This window comes from Musca domestica, unplaced genomic scaffold, assembly GCF_030504385.1.
Source record: "Musca domestica strain aabys unplaced genomic scaffold, Musca_domestica.polishedcontigs.V.1.1 15, whole genome shotgun sequence".
NCBI classification, from domain to species: domain Eukaryota; kingdom Metazoa; phylum Arthropoda; class Insecta; order Diptera; family Muscidae; genus Musca; species Musca domestica.
The window spans coordinates 5537098-5557663 of record NW_026712207.1 but is presented as its reverse complement, the minus strand read 5'-3'; the positions used below and the strand labels follow the sequence as shown (position 1 = coordinate 5557663).

Sequence of the window (20566 nt, the reverse complement as noted above, 5' to 3'; positions counted from 1 at the left end):
TTTTAAATTAAAAAAAAATATTTTTTTGATGCTGAAAAAATTATTAAAAAAAATCCTGCTGAGATTCATAATTTACAAAAATACACAATTTAATTTCTGTGGGCCATTGGAAAATAATTTTCAAAAAATTTACTACTACCTTGACGGTTATTGCAAAAATATATTCCTTAAAAAATTAACATTTTTAGCCCTGATGATCCTTATTTTTTTAATAAACAAATTTTCACTCGATGGTAGTTGAAAATATATGTTTTAAAAATCTGCCTTACTAGGCTTGAAAATGCAACTTTTTAGTTTTTAGGGTCCTTTAGGATTATGGCTTTAACGGTCCTTAAAAATATAATCAAAAAATTCACAATTTCCGTACCATTAAATTTCTTAAAAAAATATTCCCATAAAATACCACAATTTTAGACTGGATGATCGTCGAAAATAAATACTTTAAAAAATCCTTGATTTTGATTTTTGATCTTCAAAAATCAACAATTATAACCCTAAGAGTCCTTGAAAAAAAATCGCAATTTCAATACTATCAAAGTTCTTGAAAAAATATTAAAAAAAATATTTTAGCCCTGATGATCGTTGAAAATAGATTCTTTAAAAAATTCTTGATCATCCATGAAATAATATTCTTTAAAAAATCCTAATCATTGTAAGACAATATTTAAAAACACTCTTCAAAAAATCTACATTTAATAGTCCTTTAAAAATACTTTATTAAAATCCTTCAATATGTCCTTTAAATAAACTCTTTCTAAAATAAACACTAATCCCTGACAATTTTTACTTCAAAAATCCATGTCCTTGAATTTTTTTTTTTCTAAGAAACATTGAATTCCTTGATTTTTTTTTTTTTTTTTTTTTTTTTGTAGAAAATACAAAGTCCCTAAAATTTTCGTTTTAGGAAAATACTAAGTTCTTGAACATTTTTTTAACTAAGATCCATATCCTTGTTTTTTTTAATCCACTTTCTCAAAAATTATTCCCACGTTCTTGAAGAAATATTTAAAAAAAAATTATATCCTTGAAAAATTTAAGTTCTGGAAGATTTTTTTCAGAAAGTCTATGTCTTAGAATTTGTTTATAAAAAATCCACGTACTTTAAAATTTTTTTCACGTCCTTGAAAAAATATTCTTAGGAAAATGTCCATCCTTGACATTTTTATTTTAGGAAAATCCCAGTGCTTAAAAAAATGCTCTCAGAAAAATCAATGTCCTTAAAATTTTATTCTGAGAAGAATCCACGTCCTTGAAATTTTTTTCTAAGAAGAATCAGCGTCCTTGAAATTTCTTTCTGAGAAGAATCAACGTCCTTGAAATTTCATTCTGAGAAGAAAGAATTCTCAGAATTATCTAGGTCCTTGAAATTTCTTTCTGAGAAGAATTCACGCCCTTGAACTTTCTTTTTAAGTAGAACCCACATTCTTGAATTTTCTTTCTTAGAAAAAGCCACGTCCTTCAAATTTCTTTCTTAAATTAATCCTTAAAAAATATTCTTCAAAAAATCCAGAAAAAAAAATCCGGTCTTTCAAAATACCGTCTTAAAAATAATTTTTTAGAAACATTCAGGTCTTTGAGAATGATTTCTTAGAAAAATACTTGTATCTCAATTTCCTTTTGAAGAAAAATCCACGTCAATGCATCCACTTCATAAAAAAATATATAAAAAATCAAAATGTATAAAGTGAATTTAAATGAAACCCATTCACTTAAAAAAATGGAAATGCACTTCCGTGAAAATTGTTTCCAAAAATGTTTGGTCCTGAAAATTAGCGTAAAAAATTGGCGTTTTTGAAAAAAAAATCTCTTTAAATCTACGCTCCTGAAAGAATTTCAAAAAAATATTTTTCCTTCAAAAAATATTTTTACAAAACCCAAATCCTTTAAAATGTTAAAAGAAATACTAACTTAAAAAAATATTATATCCACATTACAGTTACTTTTAAAAATCCATGTAATCCCAAAAATTCAACGTCCTTGTATGAACGTATTTAGGAAATATTTTTAATTTAAGCCCCAGGTCTCTTAAAAAATATTAAAAAAAAAAAAATCTTCGCTCCTGAAAAAATATTAAGAAGTATTTTTACAAAATCCAAGTCCTTGCAAAAAGTTAAAATAAATACTTTCTTCAAAAACTATTAAAAATACCACGTCCTTAAAAATTTATTTTTGGTATATATGAAGAATCCAGCCTCTTTTAAAAAATACATTTTTACAAAAATCCACGCTCTTGAAAAAATAGTCATAAAAATATTTTTAATAGTCTTCAAAAAATATTTTTACAAAAATCCAAGTCGTGCATTAAGTTCACATTAAAAGTACTCCTTGAATAATTATCTTACAAATCCATGTTTAAAATTTTTTTTATAAAAACACATCGCAAAAATGTACTCTGTAAAATAATACAAAATTATACTTCTTAAAAAAATTTTATCAAAAAAATTTCAAATCTTTTAAAAAATCCACATCCTAAAAATCTAAAAATATAATAAAATAATATTCACGTCAAATCCAAATTTTTGGAAAAACATCGTCCATAAGAAATATCTCCTTATATACTCCCCATTTGTGGGTATATTGATCCCTGAACATTATTCATAAAAATCATAAAAATCAATATATGTGGACCCATTGATCCTTCAAAACATAGCCTTAAAAATGTATTTATTTCTTTCCCATTATTCTCCAATAAGTTTTTGGGTATATACACACATACATATACAAATATTCTAAAATTTTTGCACTGCATCATCTCATTTAGTATTCTCATAGATTCCTTATGCCATATATATTTAGAAATCCAAAAAAAAAAAAAACATCTTCCCCATTACATACCACATCACACCACTACAAATGAAAGAAAAAGTGAGTTCAATTGGCTTTATTTTATGTTCGTTATGATCACAGCTAAATGTCTACTATTTGAACGAAAATAGACCTCCTCTACATTATTAAAAAAATCAGAAAAATAAAACGATACAGTAAGTCTCCAACAAGAACAAATTATAACTCGACTATCCAATTAGAAATGTTAACCACCACCACCCCCAGCCATAGAAGGCCTCCCACGTTCCACGTCGTTGACATTTGAATCGAAGCATGTTCATATCAGAAAAAAATCAAAAACAAAACGAAATAGTTATATATACCTCTCTATCTATCGTTTCCCCAAAACTAAAAGAAAAAAAAAAACAAGTTAACGCTACAACACCATTTTCATAGCAAAGAACTACTACCAAATACTACTATTACAAAAATATAACAAAATAAATTATAGGAAAAATATGTTCGAAACAATAACAAAATGAAAAAAAAAACACATGTAATGCCATTCTGTGTTTTTACTACACCGCAAAAAGGTTTGCTCAATGGAGAAATTTCGTTGGTGAAATTTCTTCGATTTGTAAATTTTTCTACTACCTTAAAACAAGAATCTGTCCAAAAACCAAACTCCGAACAGCTACGCAAGAAATTCATGGAGCCATGGATTTAGTCGAAAATCGAAACAAATACTAAAATCGAAACCATGCGTAAGTTCTTGCTCTCTACGTAAATGTAAGTACCCATAACTAAAATACAAACGAATTTCAGCTACTCCATAAAACTATGAAAAATTTTTTCCACGACAAAAATATCAAATTCAACCCGCTGAGAGAATAAACAAGACAAGTATCGTTAGACCAAATCAAACGAAAAACAAAAAATATTGCAACGTTATTTTTTTCCTTTACTAAGTGCAATAACAAAAACAACAAAGGCTTCATGAGTAGTTTTTTTTTTTCAATATTTTTTTTTTCAATACTATTTCCAAACCACTCTTTGATAATGAATTTGTCAGAGTTTTGTATTTGTATTTTATTTATTCATTTACTTTATTATTCATATCACCAATTGAACTCGCTGAATACTCGTTACATTTACTACTCTTCAAAACTTTCTTTACTCTCTTTCTCTGTCCGTCTCTCTCTACATATATAAATATAAATAAATGTATATTTTTTTCTCTTTATAAATTTAAAACATATAAATATATAAAATAATATGTACATATCTATGTGTCTAAATAACAACTGTTCTGTGTTTGTGTGGCTCACCATGAGAGTTGGATCTCTCTCTATCTCTCTCTCCATATGGTGGTGATGCCTGCTCCATTCACTTTTGGTAACTGTTAAAACAGTTTCCCCAACACCATTACACATAAAAATGCTTTTGATGTTGTAGCCACATACCATAACACACACTCTCTGATTTGTAAACAAAATTCTCTCTCTCTCTCAATTACAGGGTTTTATAATTGCTCAATTGTACTCTTTATTAACTAATCCTTATTTTCCATACATTTTCCTTTCTTCCCCCGTGAAATTTTTCTCTCGGCATCTAGATTAACAATTACAGCATCCTGCCCCATGAATCTACAGTACTTCCCCATGGATCGTCAATTGTGTCACATTGAAATTGAAAGCTGTAAGTACATAATTTTAATATTATTGTTTTGCAATATTCTTATATTTATTAAATATATATACATAACTATATACTCACCCAAAAAAAAAGAGTAAACAAAACCTACTCTAATAACCCCCGCCCCCCTTTCACCCACATAAATTGTATAGAATATTATTTATGAAAATATATACATATCTGTACAGATTAAATTAGTTTTAAGTAAGCAAGTACAAAAACAAAAAAATAACAACACTTAATAATTAAGACATTTTTTATATCTATATATATACATACATATATTTATGAAAATAATTAAAAAAAAAAACACCTCATTCAGAATATTTTTTTAACAAAATGGGTCTCATAGCATTGAAAGAGGAAGGTCCATATGAAAAAAATGTTTTAAGAAATAAAAATAAGAGAAAATAAAAGAAAAAAATATTTGATATTGACATCAAATTTTAGATCTACAAAACGTTTTAGAAAAAAAATAACCACAAAAGAATTAAAAAAGGTAATCGGAAATATTTGAAAAAATTAACATCATTTGACAAAATATTTTTTATTAATATAAGATTTATAAAAATTTGAAAAATAAATATTTGACATATTTATAGACCTTAAATGGTAGTTTTAAATATCTGTAAATTCTGATAGACCTTGAACTAAAAATTTCTAAAAATCGAATTATTCTCCAAATATTATTTTCAAAAAAAAAAATAAATAAAAAATAATAATAAAAAATTCATAAAAAATTAAGTGCAATATTTGACAAATATTTTGAGATAATATTTTCCATATACATATGTACGACTATGGAAGCCATCGAATATATTTTTTTAAACATTTACAATTTTGGGTAAAATATTTTTAATTATTTTATATGGCCGTATGAAATTATATACGTCATCTGTAGCCATATATAAAATCGTAAAAAAGATATTTTAAAGAAATCTCTTGAGAACAGATTTTAAAATAATTTGTTTTTGTTTTTAGTTCACGACTTATTACAGTCTTGAACGTTTCTCTCACATCTCAAGAAAAATACTTTTCAATAATCCACTACTTTTTATGGTCTTGAGATTTTTTTTCAATCTGGAAAAAAGTTAAAGAGTACCAATTGGTTTTGCCGGCAGATATATAACCTTAACCAATGTTCGATTTGATTTAAATACATTTTGACTTCTGTTATGATCATGGAGTTGATTCCGAAGAAATGGGCCAATATTCTCCATTTCGTATCGAACCTAAATAAATATAATATAAATATTGCGGCGTGCCAGGTTTGGCCTATATCTACCACTTCCATCACTTTATGTCAGATATGAACAACTTTTCAGAAAATGTTAAAATGTGCCTGAGGTATCAGATAAAGTCGACCGAAGTATTCCATGTTCATACTTCATCCAATACAGAAAGATATATTAGTATTGGAAAAATTACAAGAAAATCGAACACTTATATTCAATTTTATGCGAAATCATAAACTTCACAATCACGTCAGGTTTCTGGTTGAGGGATTTCTCAAAATCTTGAACCCTATAGGGGGGAGGTAGCTAAAGAAATGGTCCGATCTCTACCACCTTTATAACAGATCTTGTGTTGATGGAAATATTGAGATGTGCAAAGTCAGAATAAAATCGGATGTTAATTTCACGTTTTATTAGCTTCGTGGATAATCAAAATTTAGACCCTTTGTGGGGGAGATACCAGAAGCAGTGGGCCGATATTATCCATCTCCCCAACAGATCTTGTGTCAGTAGAAATAATGAAATGTGAGAAATATGAAGAGAACCGGGTTCTTATTTCGAATTTTATAAACGTTTTGTCCATTCAAAACTTTGGCCCTTTGTGGGGGAGGTGACGGAAAAAATGGTTCGATCTCTGCCGTCTTTATAAGAGATCTTTTGTTACTGGAAATATCGAAATCTGCCAATTCTGAACGGAATCGGATGTTAATTTCTCGCTTTATGAGCTTCTAGAATATTCAAAATGTTGCCCCTTTAGGGGGGAGGTACCAGAAGAAGTGGGCCGAAATATTTCATCTTCACACCAGACCTTTGCATAATAAAAATATTATGATGTATGCAATTTGAAGACAACCGGTTTCTTATATCATATTTTATAAGATTTATAATTTTTCAAAATTTTAACCCTTTGTGTAGGAGGCACTTGATGGAGTTGACCGATATTGCCCATTTTCGCACCTGACCTAGCGCTGATGCAAATATTAGGATTTACAAAGTTTGAGCCAAATCGAATTATACCATCACTTTCTGTGTAGTAAAATATTTACCAATATTGCCCATCTCATCTACCAAGTTTGGACCAAATCGGACACTCCCTTCGAGAGTTATCGTGCGCACAAGCCAGACAGACGGACGGACATCGGAAGATCTACTCCAACTGTCCCAAAACGGATTTGGTACAAATTAACCTAGGGTCTAAAACCGACACAAAATGACATATTCCCTCCCTAGTCATTTGGCTGAGGGTATAAAAATGATAAAACCAGCCCTATTTGTCTTTGAAAGTAAATCGTTTGGAGTTCTTCGAAAACAATTAAATCAACGTGTGTTGGTCCTGGAAAAAAAGATATTTTTCCAAAAAAAAATAACATTTTTTGGTCCTTCAAAAAAATGTTTGGTCTTAAATCCAATTTTGTTTTTTCCCTTAATTTTTTTTTACATCCACGTTATCTGGTCCTTAAAGAAATATTTTTTTAATCCACGTTTGATGGTCCTTAAAAACTATTTTTTACTAAATTCGTGCTTGTTGGCCCTTGAAACAAAATCCACGTTTGTTGGTCTTTGAAACTTATTAAAAAAATAAAATACTCAATTTTTGGTGGTCTTTGGAAAAATATATTTTTTTTAACACCACGCTTGTTGTTGTGTTTGTTGGTCCTCAAAAAAAATATATATTTTTTTTAAATCCAGGCTTGTAGGTCCTTGAAATATTTGATTTAAAAGCCACGTTTGTTAGTCCTTAAAAAAATATTTTTGTAAATCAACGTTTGTTGGTCCTTGAAAAAAATATTTTATTTAACAACCACGTTTGTTGGTCCTTAAAAAATATATATTTTTTTTTTTAATCCAGGCTTATAGGTCCTTGAAAAAATATTTTATTTAAAAACCACATTTGTTGGTCCTTCAAAAAAATATTTTTTAAAAACCACGTTCGTTGGTGCTTGAAAAAAATATATTTTTTTTAAGTCTACGTTTGTTGGTCCTTGCAAAAAATATTTTTTTACAAAATCCAGGTTTGTAGGTTCTTGACAAAAAAAATTAAAATTAAACGAACATTTGTAGGTCCTTGAAAAAAATATTTTTTAAAAATCGTAGTTTGTTGGTCCTTGAAAGAAATTTATTTTTTAAATCTACGTTTGTAGGTTCTTGAAAAAAATATTTTTTTTAAATCCAAGTTTGTTGTTTCCTGAAAAAATTCTCATTTAAAAAAATCCACATTTGATAGACACCTTTGTTGACTCCTTTAAGTTTGAAATTGCCGACCAAATTATTTATCGTATTATTATCAGCAATATTGCCTAAACAAGTTTATACCTAAAATACACCGATTTCAAGGAATCTTAATCCGAAAAATTTTAAAAGTTTTAAAGAGAGGGGTATTTAAATAATCTAACTTTGGCCGAGGTTACACACCTGAAGACAAACCGACTGATTCTTTTTAAATTGTTAAAATTTAGGTTTAATTTATGTATATAATTTGCATATAGATAAAACATTTTGTAATATTTTTTTAATATTTCAAAACAAATATTAAAAAAAAAATTGATTAAAAAAATACTTTTAACATAATCAACTATTACGTCTCGAATATTCGAATAAAAAATCCCTACGATTTAGAACATTTCATAAATATTTGTATACAAATTGGACATCGGAAAATTATTCCGATTTTGATTTTAAGAAATTATTTTTTTGAAAAAACAAACTAAAACTTGATGTCAATTTTAATAATTATTCAATAATAAAAATATAAAAAAACTTAAGCAGAAACCCATAAGACCTCCCTTTCTATGCTATGATCGACCTAATTATATTATTATAAATTATTATAAAAAACGCGCTGTTTGTTCGTTAAATGAGTTACTCTAAACCAAAAAAAAAAAAAAAAAAAAAAAAAAAAAACAATTATGACTTTAGCAAAACAACCCTCCAAAAATGGAGGCCATATTAATCCAGTTTCTTGGAAATAACTTAAAAAAATAATAGCTAATTATAAACCTAACAACAGCTTTTTTCTAACCTGGCACTTTATATACATACATATATATATTCATATTTTTTTAACTTAAAAAAATATATATAAAATCCACTGCTTTTTTACAAAATGAAAAAAAATGATGAACGACGACAATCAAAAGCTATTAGACCATGTAAAATAGATAAAAAAAATACTCAAAAAAAACAAAAGTTTAGGACCGAAATTATTGACTAGCAAATGTGTATAGGAAGTTGTAAAACAGAAGTCTTTAGTTTTCTTTTTCTGATTCTTTCTTTTGTTTTTTGATTAAACACACACACATATTTGATTTTGAACGCCCGAATATTAAGAAAACACCAAAGAAAAAAATATTACACCCACACTCAAACCCTGTTCCACAGAATACAAAACCCCACAACCGTTTTCCCCCCAAAAAACAAATACAAACAAAAACATAAGTATTCAAATGAAATTAAGTTTTTTTTTTTTTTGGAAGACCACCACCTACGTCAAACCCCAAACCACAAGAAAGGTGATGGTTCCATAATTGATTATTACGAATTGGTTCAATTACCCACACCAACCTGTCATTATGTTCATTAACCTACATTTTGTGTTTCAAAGTTTGCATCGGGTTTGAAACATACCACCCCACCCCTCAAAAAAGAAAAAAAACTAAACTAAACATAACATAAAGTCAGCACTAAATCGTCCACTCAAAATGCATTAGCAGGGACTGGGAACCGAACAACATAAATCTAATTCGAAAAAAATAAACAAAAATCGAAAAACAAAAAACATCAAAATTTCCATTTTCACATAATTTTGTTTTAATTTTTTTTTTCAATTTCTTAATTTTCTCCTTATATTTTTTTAATAAAACTAATAATTTAACCTCATTCATCTTATTCTGTGTTGTATATTCAAACATCGAATAAGATATTTTATTAAAAAAAAATAATATTTATTTTAACATTACTAATGACATTTTATTTAAAATAAAAAAAAAAATTGGTTGGTTTTCGGTCGCCTTCTCTTCTACAGCAACCGCAGAAGGTTGATTCTTTAACAATCAAAGGACATTCGAAACGTTGAGAGAAGAAGAAAAAAACACGGACGTTTTTTGATTAGAAAAAAACCCCAAACTGCTTTTGCTAGTAAAACCTAAAAAAAAACTAAACTAAATAAATTTATTTTATTAACTTTTAAAAAAATGTTAATTTAATTTTTATTTAAAATAAACACATCTCCATCGAAATACCCATGGAGAAAGAGAGTTGTATGAATTGTCACAAGAAATTTTCAAAAGAAAAATATTAATTAACATATATAAAATTAATAAATACCATAATAATATACCATAAATTAAAAAAAAAAATTAAAAATCCACACTTTGATGGTACTTGAAACAGAAAAAATCGCTGAATTATGAACTAAGAAAATTATAACTCTAAAATTCCTCCTAAAAGGAGATCAAATTGTTCATCTAAAAAATATATTTTAAAATGATTTAGATCGTGTTAGTCAATTTTTTTCCTTAGACGATTTAATAATTTTACGAAATCGCATTTTGGGCATAGAGTCTTTCAGTCTTCTAAAAATATTTATAGAGTTGCAACAAAAAACCAGAGTGCACAACAAAAAACATATTGCAAGATTTTTTGGACATGAAGTCTTTAAGCCCTTAGAAAATGCTCTTAATAATCCAGTATATTTTGGAAAAGTTCAATCAATTATTCTTTCAACATTTTTGCGCTTTCAGTCCTAAAACAAGTTTTTTTATATCCTACACCACATAGTGGCAAGGGTATTAGGTCTTTGTGTTTGTAACAAGGAGAGGGAAACGTGATAGACCCATAGTTACTTTTGAGGATCTTCATAGAATCACTTTCTGAGTCGATTTATGCCCGTCCGTCTGTCCAAAATGCAGGTCGCATTTATTATCCCAAATTTATTATCAAAAATTAACCGATTATCACCAATGTCCGATTTCCGATTTCGAATTGTGCACCAACTGACCAATATCTGTCTAAATTACATGAATATTGGCACATCCGACCAAATTAAGTCTAGAAAAAAGTACTTCAAATGTTGAGAAAATCGGTTCAGATATATAAATTTCATCCGACTTGGGGCTTAACGTCCCTCACACTCGTAACATGCAATCCACAAAAATGATATTTGGTACCAGACAACTTATGGAGCTCAAAAATACCTCTGTCAAATTTAATCAAGATCGAATCAGATTAGGATATAGCAGCCATACATATAATTATCCGATTTATCAAATTTGGAGAAAATCGGTTCAGATATAGCTATAGCCTTCATATATATATTTCCTTCGATTTGTGGCTTAAAGTACCTTACATGCGTAATAAGCACTCCACAACAATGATATTTGATACCGGGCTGCTCGAAAATACCTATGCCTTTGAAAAGTCCTTACAGTCAGGTGCGAGAATGGACAATATCGATTAACTCCATCAAGTACCTCCCCCATAAAGGGTACATTTTTGAATAATTATAACTCATATAAAATGTGATGCTTTTATAAACCAAAAATGGAATATATCGGTCGAATCCTTCTGGTACCTCCCCTAAAAAGGGTCCAAAATGTGGATTCGGTTCGGTCAAAATTTCGAATATCCATGTAGCTCGTAGCTCGTAGCTCAGACTTGGTATATCTCAATATTTCCATAAACGCAAGTTCTGTCATAAAAATAGTAGAGATCGGACCATTTCTTCTGGTACCTTCCCCACAGAGGGTTAAAGTTTTCAATAACCAAACCGATCATAAATTCCGAAATATGCATCCGGTTCCCTACAAATTTCACACATTACAATATTTTTGTTAATCCAACGTCTGGGGTGAAAATGGGATATATCGGTCCACTCCTTCTGGTACCTCCCCCACAAAGGGTCAAAATTTCGAATTTCCATGTAGCTCGTAAAAAGCAAAATTAACATCCGATTTCATTCAGAATATTTCCATAAACACAGGATCTATCATAAAGATGGTAGAAATCGGGCCATTTCTTCTGGTACCTCCCCCATATAGGGCTTAAGATTTTTGAAAAACAAAACGCTCTAAGAAAGCGAAATAAGCATCCACACATTCCTTCACATTTCTTAATTCAAATATTTTTGCTAAAACAAGATCTCTTTTCAAGATGATATATATCTGCGAACACCTTTCGGTACCTCACCCACAAAGGGTCACAATTTTCAATACCTTTATCTGTCATGACTTGCGAAACATCTGTCATAACTTCAAAGAGAAACCCGGGATAAATATGGAATTTATGATTTCGCAGTAATCAAAATATATAAAAATAATCGACGATTGGGTGAGGGTATATATCTGTCGGCAAAAACCGACAGACACGTTTTAACTTGTTTAATTTTCGTGACGTTGGTATGAATTGTGGACTTTGTTTTACGTATGATTTATGACCTTCAACATTTTTTCCTGAAGTGCTGGAAAGAATATACCAATATATTTAACCTTCACACGAGATTTGGGATCGACAAAAATATGGAAACAGACAAAGTATAAAGAAAATCGAGAAGAATGATTATTTAAAGTTTTGACTTTTTGTTGGGGAAAGGAGGCGAAGAAGGTCACCTTCGGCTTTTTGCACATTTAGACATTATCGAAAGTACTCCTTTGCTGGTGTCTCACAAGTTGTATAATAGACAAAAACATTGACATGCGGAAAGTTTAAAAATCTGAGTCTGATTTTACAGTCGAAGAGAATTATAACTATTAAAAAATTAAGACCTTTAAGTAGGGAAGAAACGAGAAGAAGGCAAATATTGTAATTTTCCACACCTCACCGAAGTAAGAAATAAATTTGATTTTAAGAAAACTGCTCCTCCAGATTTCAACTCAATCTAAGTTTGATAAAATGTGCCTAATTTGGGTCAAAACCAATACTCCCTTCGAGATTTATCGAGAGCACCTACCATACATAGATCGATCTCAAATATCCATAAATAGATTTCGTTCAAAGAAACATAGGTTCTTAGACCCTTATTTTGACAAGGGACAATTGAAGCTTTCAGAAGGCATTGAAAAGCATTCTTAAAAAGAGTTATGATAATACATAAAATAATCAAGTTTATAACAAATGTATTATTGTACAACTCTACGACTCTCTTTCTCTCTACCATTTACCTTACAAAACATTTCAAATATTTCCAATTATTTTTTTTTTCAACTCAAACCAGTTGCAAAAAAACGATTTTTTTGCTTTTGTTTAATTTTGAAGGATTTGCAACCAACCAAACAGTATCTTTTTTTAACAAAATCAACATTTGTAAAAATCAACAACAACTACAACAAGAAAACACATTCAGTCAATAACATCAATCACAAATACTCTCTTCTCTCCTCTCTCTCCTTACCACTTCATCATTAACTCGCCACATAAAATGAAAAAAAGAAGAAGAAACAAAAACATAAACAATTTCGCACCACAGAATTTTTGACATTTCCTTTTCCATTATTTGTTTTTGTTTTTTTCTGAACGTTTCATATAAAGCATTCTATCACCGCACCATCAAAAGAAAAAAATGGAAACATTGTACAGAACAACTATCACAAGAACAACAAACACTCGTGCTATCAACACCATTTATCCTTTGACATTTGTATTCATAGCCTCACCTCACCAAAACTCACCTCATCTGAATATGTCACCACCTTACAACGATTCTTGCTTCTTAGACCGGCCATAAAGCTGTTGTTATGAGCCAGTGGCAGCCTGGCTAAGAAGTGGAATATTTTTAAGTTAAACTGAAATGCGCTCATTTATCAGTCAATCAGTCAGTCACTCAATCACCTCACTCAGTCACCCTTCATCACCATATATCAATATCTTTTATATATTTATTTATTTATTTTTCTCAGTGATATATCATAAGCTTTAGATTTTTTATTTAAAATATATTTTTCTTATTTTTTTTTAACAATCACAAAATATTAAAAAATATTAAATTTTAGATATCAACAAATTTATATATCAAACAAATTAAAATTAAAAAAAAACAAAGAACTACATAAATAAATATGTAATGTAATCATTTGCCGAACACAGCCCATACTCTGTGTGTTTGTGTGTAAAATATATATATTCTCTCTCTCTTTTTTGATTTGTTTATTTTTTATTGCAAATATATTTTTTATATAACAAGAAACACCCATAACGCTCTCTAAAGAATTATTAACAATCAATATATAAATAAATTTAATTAACACCAAAACAAAAAAAAAAAAAAATAAATTGGGATTTAAATGTCATTTTATATTGTTATACCTTTTTTTGTGAACATATCTCTTCTGAACATCCATCCATCCAACCATCTGTGTGTGTGTGTGTGCGTTTTGTGCGCTTGCGTGCGTGCGTCCAACACAACAACAACAAAAAACATGAATGATTAAAAACACTCCTTCTCCTCCCAAAAAAAATACAAAAAAATGACAATAACAAATCATATCCAAACAAATGCTATAACGAACACGAACTCAAAATCGAATCGACTCAAAACGAAATTGAAATTGATTGATTGTTGCTCACCCTCCTCCCACACGCACACAACTTTCAAAAGTCGGTTACACGATGAGAGATATCCGTTACTTCTGGAAAGATGGACTGAGTAGTGTTGGCATGAGCAGTGAGGTCGAACTACCGCAGTTCCGCGTCTTGGGACACAGGCAGAGGGCGACCGAAATAAACCTAACCACAGGTACCCTCCATTTAAAAACAAAAAAATAAAACGGCTTTATTGTTGTTATAATTTGTTCATTTTCTTTTTTTCCTTCCTTCTTTTTTCGAATTTTTCTAATTTCAGTTTTTGTTGTTCTTCCTGTTCTCCTACCAAACAAAAAAAATGAAAACATTTTATAAAACCATAATTCATTATTGTTTTATTAAATTTTTATTGTTTTCTTTATTTTTATCAGAAAAAAAAAAACTTTCCTTTACATGTGTATCATTTCCTACTTCCATCTAATTAATCAAACAAATTAACGTCCCACCGAAAACACCATCACCACAACCACCACCAACGATAACAATAACAAAACGAAATCAAAATCAAAATCTCTTAACAAAAACAACACATTCACAAATCATTATTGAACATAAAAAATCATTAACACCAAGAACAACAACAAAAAAATGTTCTCGTTTAACCTCTCTTTGTCACAACAAATGGTAACTCACACCATCAATGCTCCACTCCAAAACTTACCACTCCCACCAATACTAGAGAAAAAAACAAAATCCAAATACACCCAACCACCCACAACCAAACACCCACCCATCCACATGATTTTTGTTTAATGTATTCTCTCTTATGTTCCCCCCACCAAAAACCAAAATGAACTCTTACCTTTAAAATAAATTTAAAAAAAAAACACATTTGTCCAACAGTTTCCGTTTCCTGTTCCACATTTTCTTTTTTTGTCTTCATACTTGTTTCAGAATTCAATGTCAAGCACTTGTTTTCAAATATGTTATAATTTTTTATTTCAATATTTTTTCTTATACGAAATGAAAAAAAAATGATATTAAAAGAAATGTAGCAAAGAAAGTCAACAACAACAGCATTAGTATTTCAATTAAATGATTTGATTTTGTGCTGCTCTTTCTCTCTCTCTCCCTCTCTGCGTTGCAGCGTAAAGTCTACCCTTCATTTGTTGAAAAAGTGCCAACGTTCGAAATGAAATGCTTTTAATGCAAGTTTTTTCTATTCAGACTAATACACTCGTCTTTTTTTATAAAAATTTATAAACAAAAAAATAATAATAATGAAATAAATGCAGTTTGCTTGGGTAGGTTGTCCCCACGATGAAATAAAAAGGGTGTTCCAATGGTTGGTTGTATAAAAAATTAAAATTAAAAAGAATAAAAAAAATAAAATAGAAAAATTAAAAATAAAAAAATAAAAATAAAAAATTAAATTCAAAAATAGTTCAGATAAAAAAATATATATTTTACTAATTACCGATTTTTTTCCAAAGAATATTAATACCAGAAAGATTGGTTCTATAAAAATAAATTAAATAATTATTACTCAAGATCACCTTATTGTCCTTTGGACACAACTTAATAATAGTCTATTAATTTTTAGAGGTAAAAAAGAAGAAATAATGACCATGGGTTTGAATATGAATAGTTCTGCTTGCCATTCAGGACACATATATATAGCAAATTCATCTTCTGGAAATCTAAAAAAGCTCCTGTGATGGTCCTAATTTGACTCTGTGTCATAGTTTAACATCACAGCTCCTAAGCGTATGAGTGATCTCATAAACTTCATATATTTTATGTCACTCATACGCAGAGTTTTCCCACAAACGACCGGAGTCCACGGAACTACACAAGGAACTAGCTCGTTCGATCGAATTAGAATTCTAATCCAAACATTACATTAAACATAAAAACGGATTTTTTTAGTAGAAGAAGAAGACATAAATGTAATGAGAGCGAAAATAGACCCTGAAACCCGAAAAAGGGCATACAGAACTCTTAAATTTTGGTTGAATAGTGTTACAGTTTTAAAAATAGAAAAATCCTCAAAAATTAAAGAAGTCACAAAAACTCAACGTTCTTATAATATATGTTAAGGAAAAATTAAAAAAGAGTCTTCCTCTTCAAAATTGATTGATTATGCCTCTCATTAATCTTTCTGGTCTTTTTAGAAATCCCTAAAAAAATTTCAAAAAATCCTCGATTAAATGGTCTAAAAATCTTTAAGGGCTATTCTCAGCAACATTGAAAATATGTGAATTATACCTATTGAAGGGCCCTTAAAAAATACGTCAATAACTCGATTTTACTTTGCGAAGGTATTCACTTCTTTTTGTTATACCAATCGAAGGTCTTTCTAGTCAACTAAAAATAATTTTAAAAATGCCCCTTCCTAAAGATTTTTGCTAATACTTAACGAGATCGTTAAAGATCTTTAAAATCCTTAAAAATATTAAAATTAAGTTTAAAGCTCCTAAAGTCCTGCAAATCCTTCCATAATTCTCCAGGATGATCTTTCAAGCCGTAATGGTGAATTTATCTATAATTACACTCCATATTGGCCCTACAGGATATATAATTGTACTTCTTGCAGGTATTTACAGCCCCAAAAAAAATACATATAAATATACCAGTATACCTCTAGAAGGTCTTTCATATCTTCTTGGGAATATTTGCAATATATGATTACTGATTATTAATTTAAAAAATCATAAACGCACATAATTTTTCAAAAAAAAAAAAAAAAATATCACAAATTAGTAAAAAATGTTTTATTGATGATCATAAAATTCTTAAAAATCTACGATCTGCTCCATCAATAATCCACGATTGATTTTATACCCTCAGCCACATGGCTGGAGAGGGCATATATCATCTAATACGACCTCATCGAAAGAACGGTTTTAGACCCGTTCTTGGACCAAATCGACCTTGGGCCCAAATCCGTTTCAGGACATTTGGATTCGACCTAGCGGTATCCGTCCGTCTGGCCGATTTGATCCAAACTTGGTATATCGTTATATCTTTGTCAAACTTAGATCGAGTTCGGAGATGGGCAATATCGGTCCACTCCTTCTGGAACCTACCCCACAAAAGATCGACATTTTCAAAGATATATATTTTCTGCACAGAAAGAGAACCGATAATCCGATTTTGTTCCAAATTTTGTAAATCCCAATATATGCGTCAGTTCTAAGTCAGGTGCGAAAATGGACAATATCGGTCTACTCCATAAAGTACCTCCCCCACAAAGGGTAAAAATTTTGAATAATTAGAACTCTTATAAAATGTGATGTAAGAATCCGATTGTCTTAAAATTTTACACATCCCGATATTTTTATAAACTCAAGATCTGGTGCTAAGATGGAATATATCAATCCACTCCTTCTGCTACCTCCCCCACAATAGTTTGAAATTTTGAATATCTATTAAGCTCATTAAAATCCGATTCCATCAAGAATTGACACATCTAAATATTTTCATCAACACAGAATCTGTTATAAAAACAGTAGAGATCGAACCATTCCTTCTGCTACCTCACCACAAAGGGTCAACGTTTTGAATAACCAAAACTATCATAAAATCCGAAATAAGCATCAGATTCTCTTCAAATTTCACACACCATCGATCCACTCCTTTTGGTAACTCCCCCACAACTCTCAATTAACATACGATTCCATTCAGACTTAGCATATCTCAATACTTTCATCAACACAAGATGTATTATAAAGATGATAGAGATTAGACCATTTCTTCTGGTACCACTCTCACATAGGGTTCAAGATTTTAAAAATCTAAATATTTCTTTTAACCAGAAATCTGATATTAATATATAATTTATCGGAATTCATGATTTCGCATAAAATTGGATATGAATGTTCGACTTCCTTCAAATTTTGCCCGTACCAATATTTATATCTGTGTTAGATGCTTCGGTCCGCTATATCCGTTACCTCACGATTTTCAAAAAGTTACCCATATCTGATATAAAGTATAGGAACAAAAATTGTATCTTTGTGACCAAAATGTTAATTGATAGAACTCAAAACTTGCATCGATATAGGCCAAAGCCTTAGCCAATATATTCTGAAATCTGATCAAATATTCCAATGAATGGCTAGCGTCATGTCCAAAAACCTGGAAACATAAACCTCAAAACGGTGACCTGTATGAACAGGAATCTGCATTTATATTGCCCAGAATATCCATCTGCGTGGAATATAACTTTATCGGCGTGTCGCCATAACCTAGACAAATAGAAAAAAAATAATTTTCTGTTCTGAAATTGTAAAGTTCCAAACTCTACTTCAAAATTATTTTAAACATTTCCCTGATAAATCGTTTAAATAGGTTATGAGTCCTAACGTTTTTTAGGATCTTCGATTAAAAATATATTCGAATGCAAATTATCAATTTAGAAAAAAATGCTCTATCAGGGATTATAAATTGTTTTTTTTTTTTTTCAGAAATATCTCTAAAACTTCGATATTGCGACGGCAATTCCCTCCCACAAAAATAAGTATTTAAAAAAGTTCCACTTTTACAATATTTTAATAGAAATTCTTTTCCGTAGGGAAATCCCATGTGGGACATTGTAGTATGTCGGAAGAGTATCTAAATGTCTTTCAAAAATATTGTTAAAAATCCTCTACCAGGAGATTAAATGTTTTTCAGAGCAATATTCAATTCAATATTGTTACAATAGGGGTCTATCGAAAAAAATGCTCTTAAAAAAATTCTTAACATTATTCGAAACCATTTACTTTTAAAAATTCTATTATATTTTTAAAAAATAAATAATTTCATGAATGTCAAATAAGTACATGACTATGTGGTACCTTGGGTTTGAAGAGCTGATCAGTTTTTTAAATTGTTTACCAGGTATCCGTTCCCGTTATTTACGGCTTAAAGTTCTGTCAAAGTTATTTTAAAAATTACTTCTTTCAGGAGCTCTGCCTTATCATAAAAAAGGAAGAACTTTAAAAAATGGCGTTAAAACGAACGTCATTCCAGGTATATTCGAAAGTTTCAGATCCTTAAAAATTATATCCTTACCATCTTTATATATGAGAATCAATTAAAAATGTTTTAAAATCCTTTCTCAATTTAAAAAAGACATGAAATACAACCACCCCAACTTTGGAACACCCTTTCTGTCAATTAGTTATAATGCAATTTTAGCAAAACAAACTAAGAAAACAAAGAAACAACATGGCAATGAAAAGTGAAATTAAATGAATGAATGAAAAGTGTGAGTGACTGACTGAATGACAGAGAGAATGAATGAATGAATAACGGAATGAATGTAAATTCTCTTATGATTAACAACACTTAAGAACAAAAACAAATAAATTTTTCACATTCGAATAGGAAGGAAAACTGCCATAAAAGCAAAATGCTTTCAGAAGAGAAAACAAAAACAAAAGCAATTTGAATAAAGTCTTCAAGGAGAAGCAGAGGAGAAGGGTACTCTTTTGCAGACATTTAGCATTTTTAGTGTGAATACATACATACATACGAGGATACATACATGCATATGAACATCAATAGATGCAAATATACATATTATACCAAACAAAATAAACTCAAAATTCAACTCATGCTATAATACTGCAAAAAATATAGAAATATCTACATACGTATAGTACAATAGCTATATACAATATTGTGTGTACGTGTGTATGTCTCAAAAAAAGTTAGATTATATACATACATATGTACATTTAGTCATATTTTTGTCAAGCACAAGGGAAAAACAACAAAAATAGCAAAAAAAGTGAATTTCATATAAACTGCTACAGTTAACTACGAGAGCACTTGAAACTGCTTTTGGCTAAAATAGCAACAACGAGAAATGAACATTGCAACTATATATCGTTAGTTAAACAATAGGATAATATACATACATACTACATACATATATTTATCTGTCTCTCTTTCTCTATTATATAAATTTAATTAAATATTATTTACATACAAATCTATACACAAAACAGTTTATTAGTTTTTGGTTGTTATATATTTTTTTTAATACATTTTTGTTTTTTTTTTTATACACGGAGAAAATAAATGGAAATGAAATCGATCTGCTGCTATGAAATATTGGTATTTGGTGCATTTGAAAATATTGTCTAGGATTTAAAAAGTTAAGTGAAATTTCAATTTTCCATGAATAGTATTTCACTAGGAATTAAAAATATTGTGAGAGGTCAAAAATACAAATAAAAATATAAAAAGATATAAATAAATGCATCAATGCTTCCGAATTTGTGCGAAATAAACCGAATATAACTTAAATAAATGATATATTAAATAAAGGTATTTTAAATAAAAAAAAATCGAATATTATAGAAAAT

General features: G+C 29.3%; 1 protein-coding gene across 1 annotated transcript in view; it reads left to right on the top strand.

Annotated features, from left to right (window-relative positions):
• MdRdl (gamma-aminobutyric acid receptor subunit beta) overlaps window positions 1–20566 on the top strand; it is a gene marked incomplete at its 5' end in the record, with an annotated part of 145413 nt that overhangs the window by 83505 nt on the left and 41342 nt on the right. The window contains 1 exon segment of the mRNA NM_001305119.1: window positions 4382–4464. Within this exon segment, the coding sequence (NP_001292048.1) occupies window positions 4382–4464 (83 nt within the window).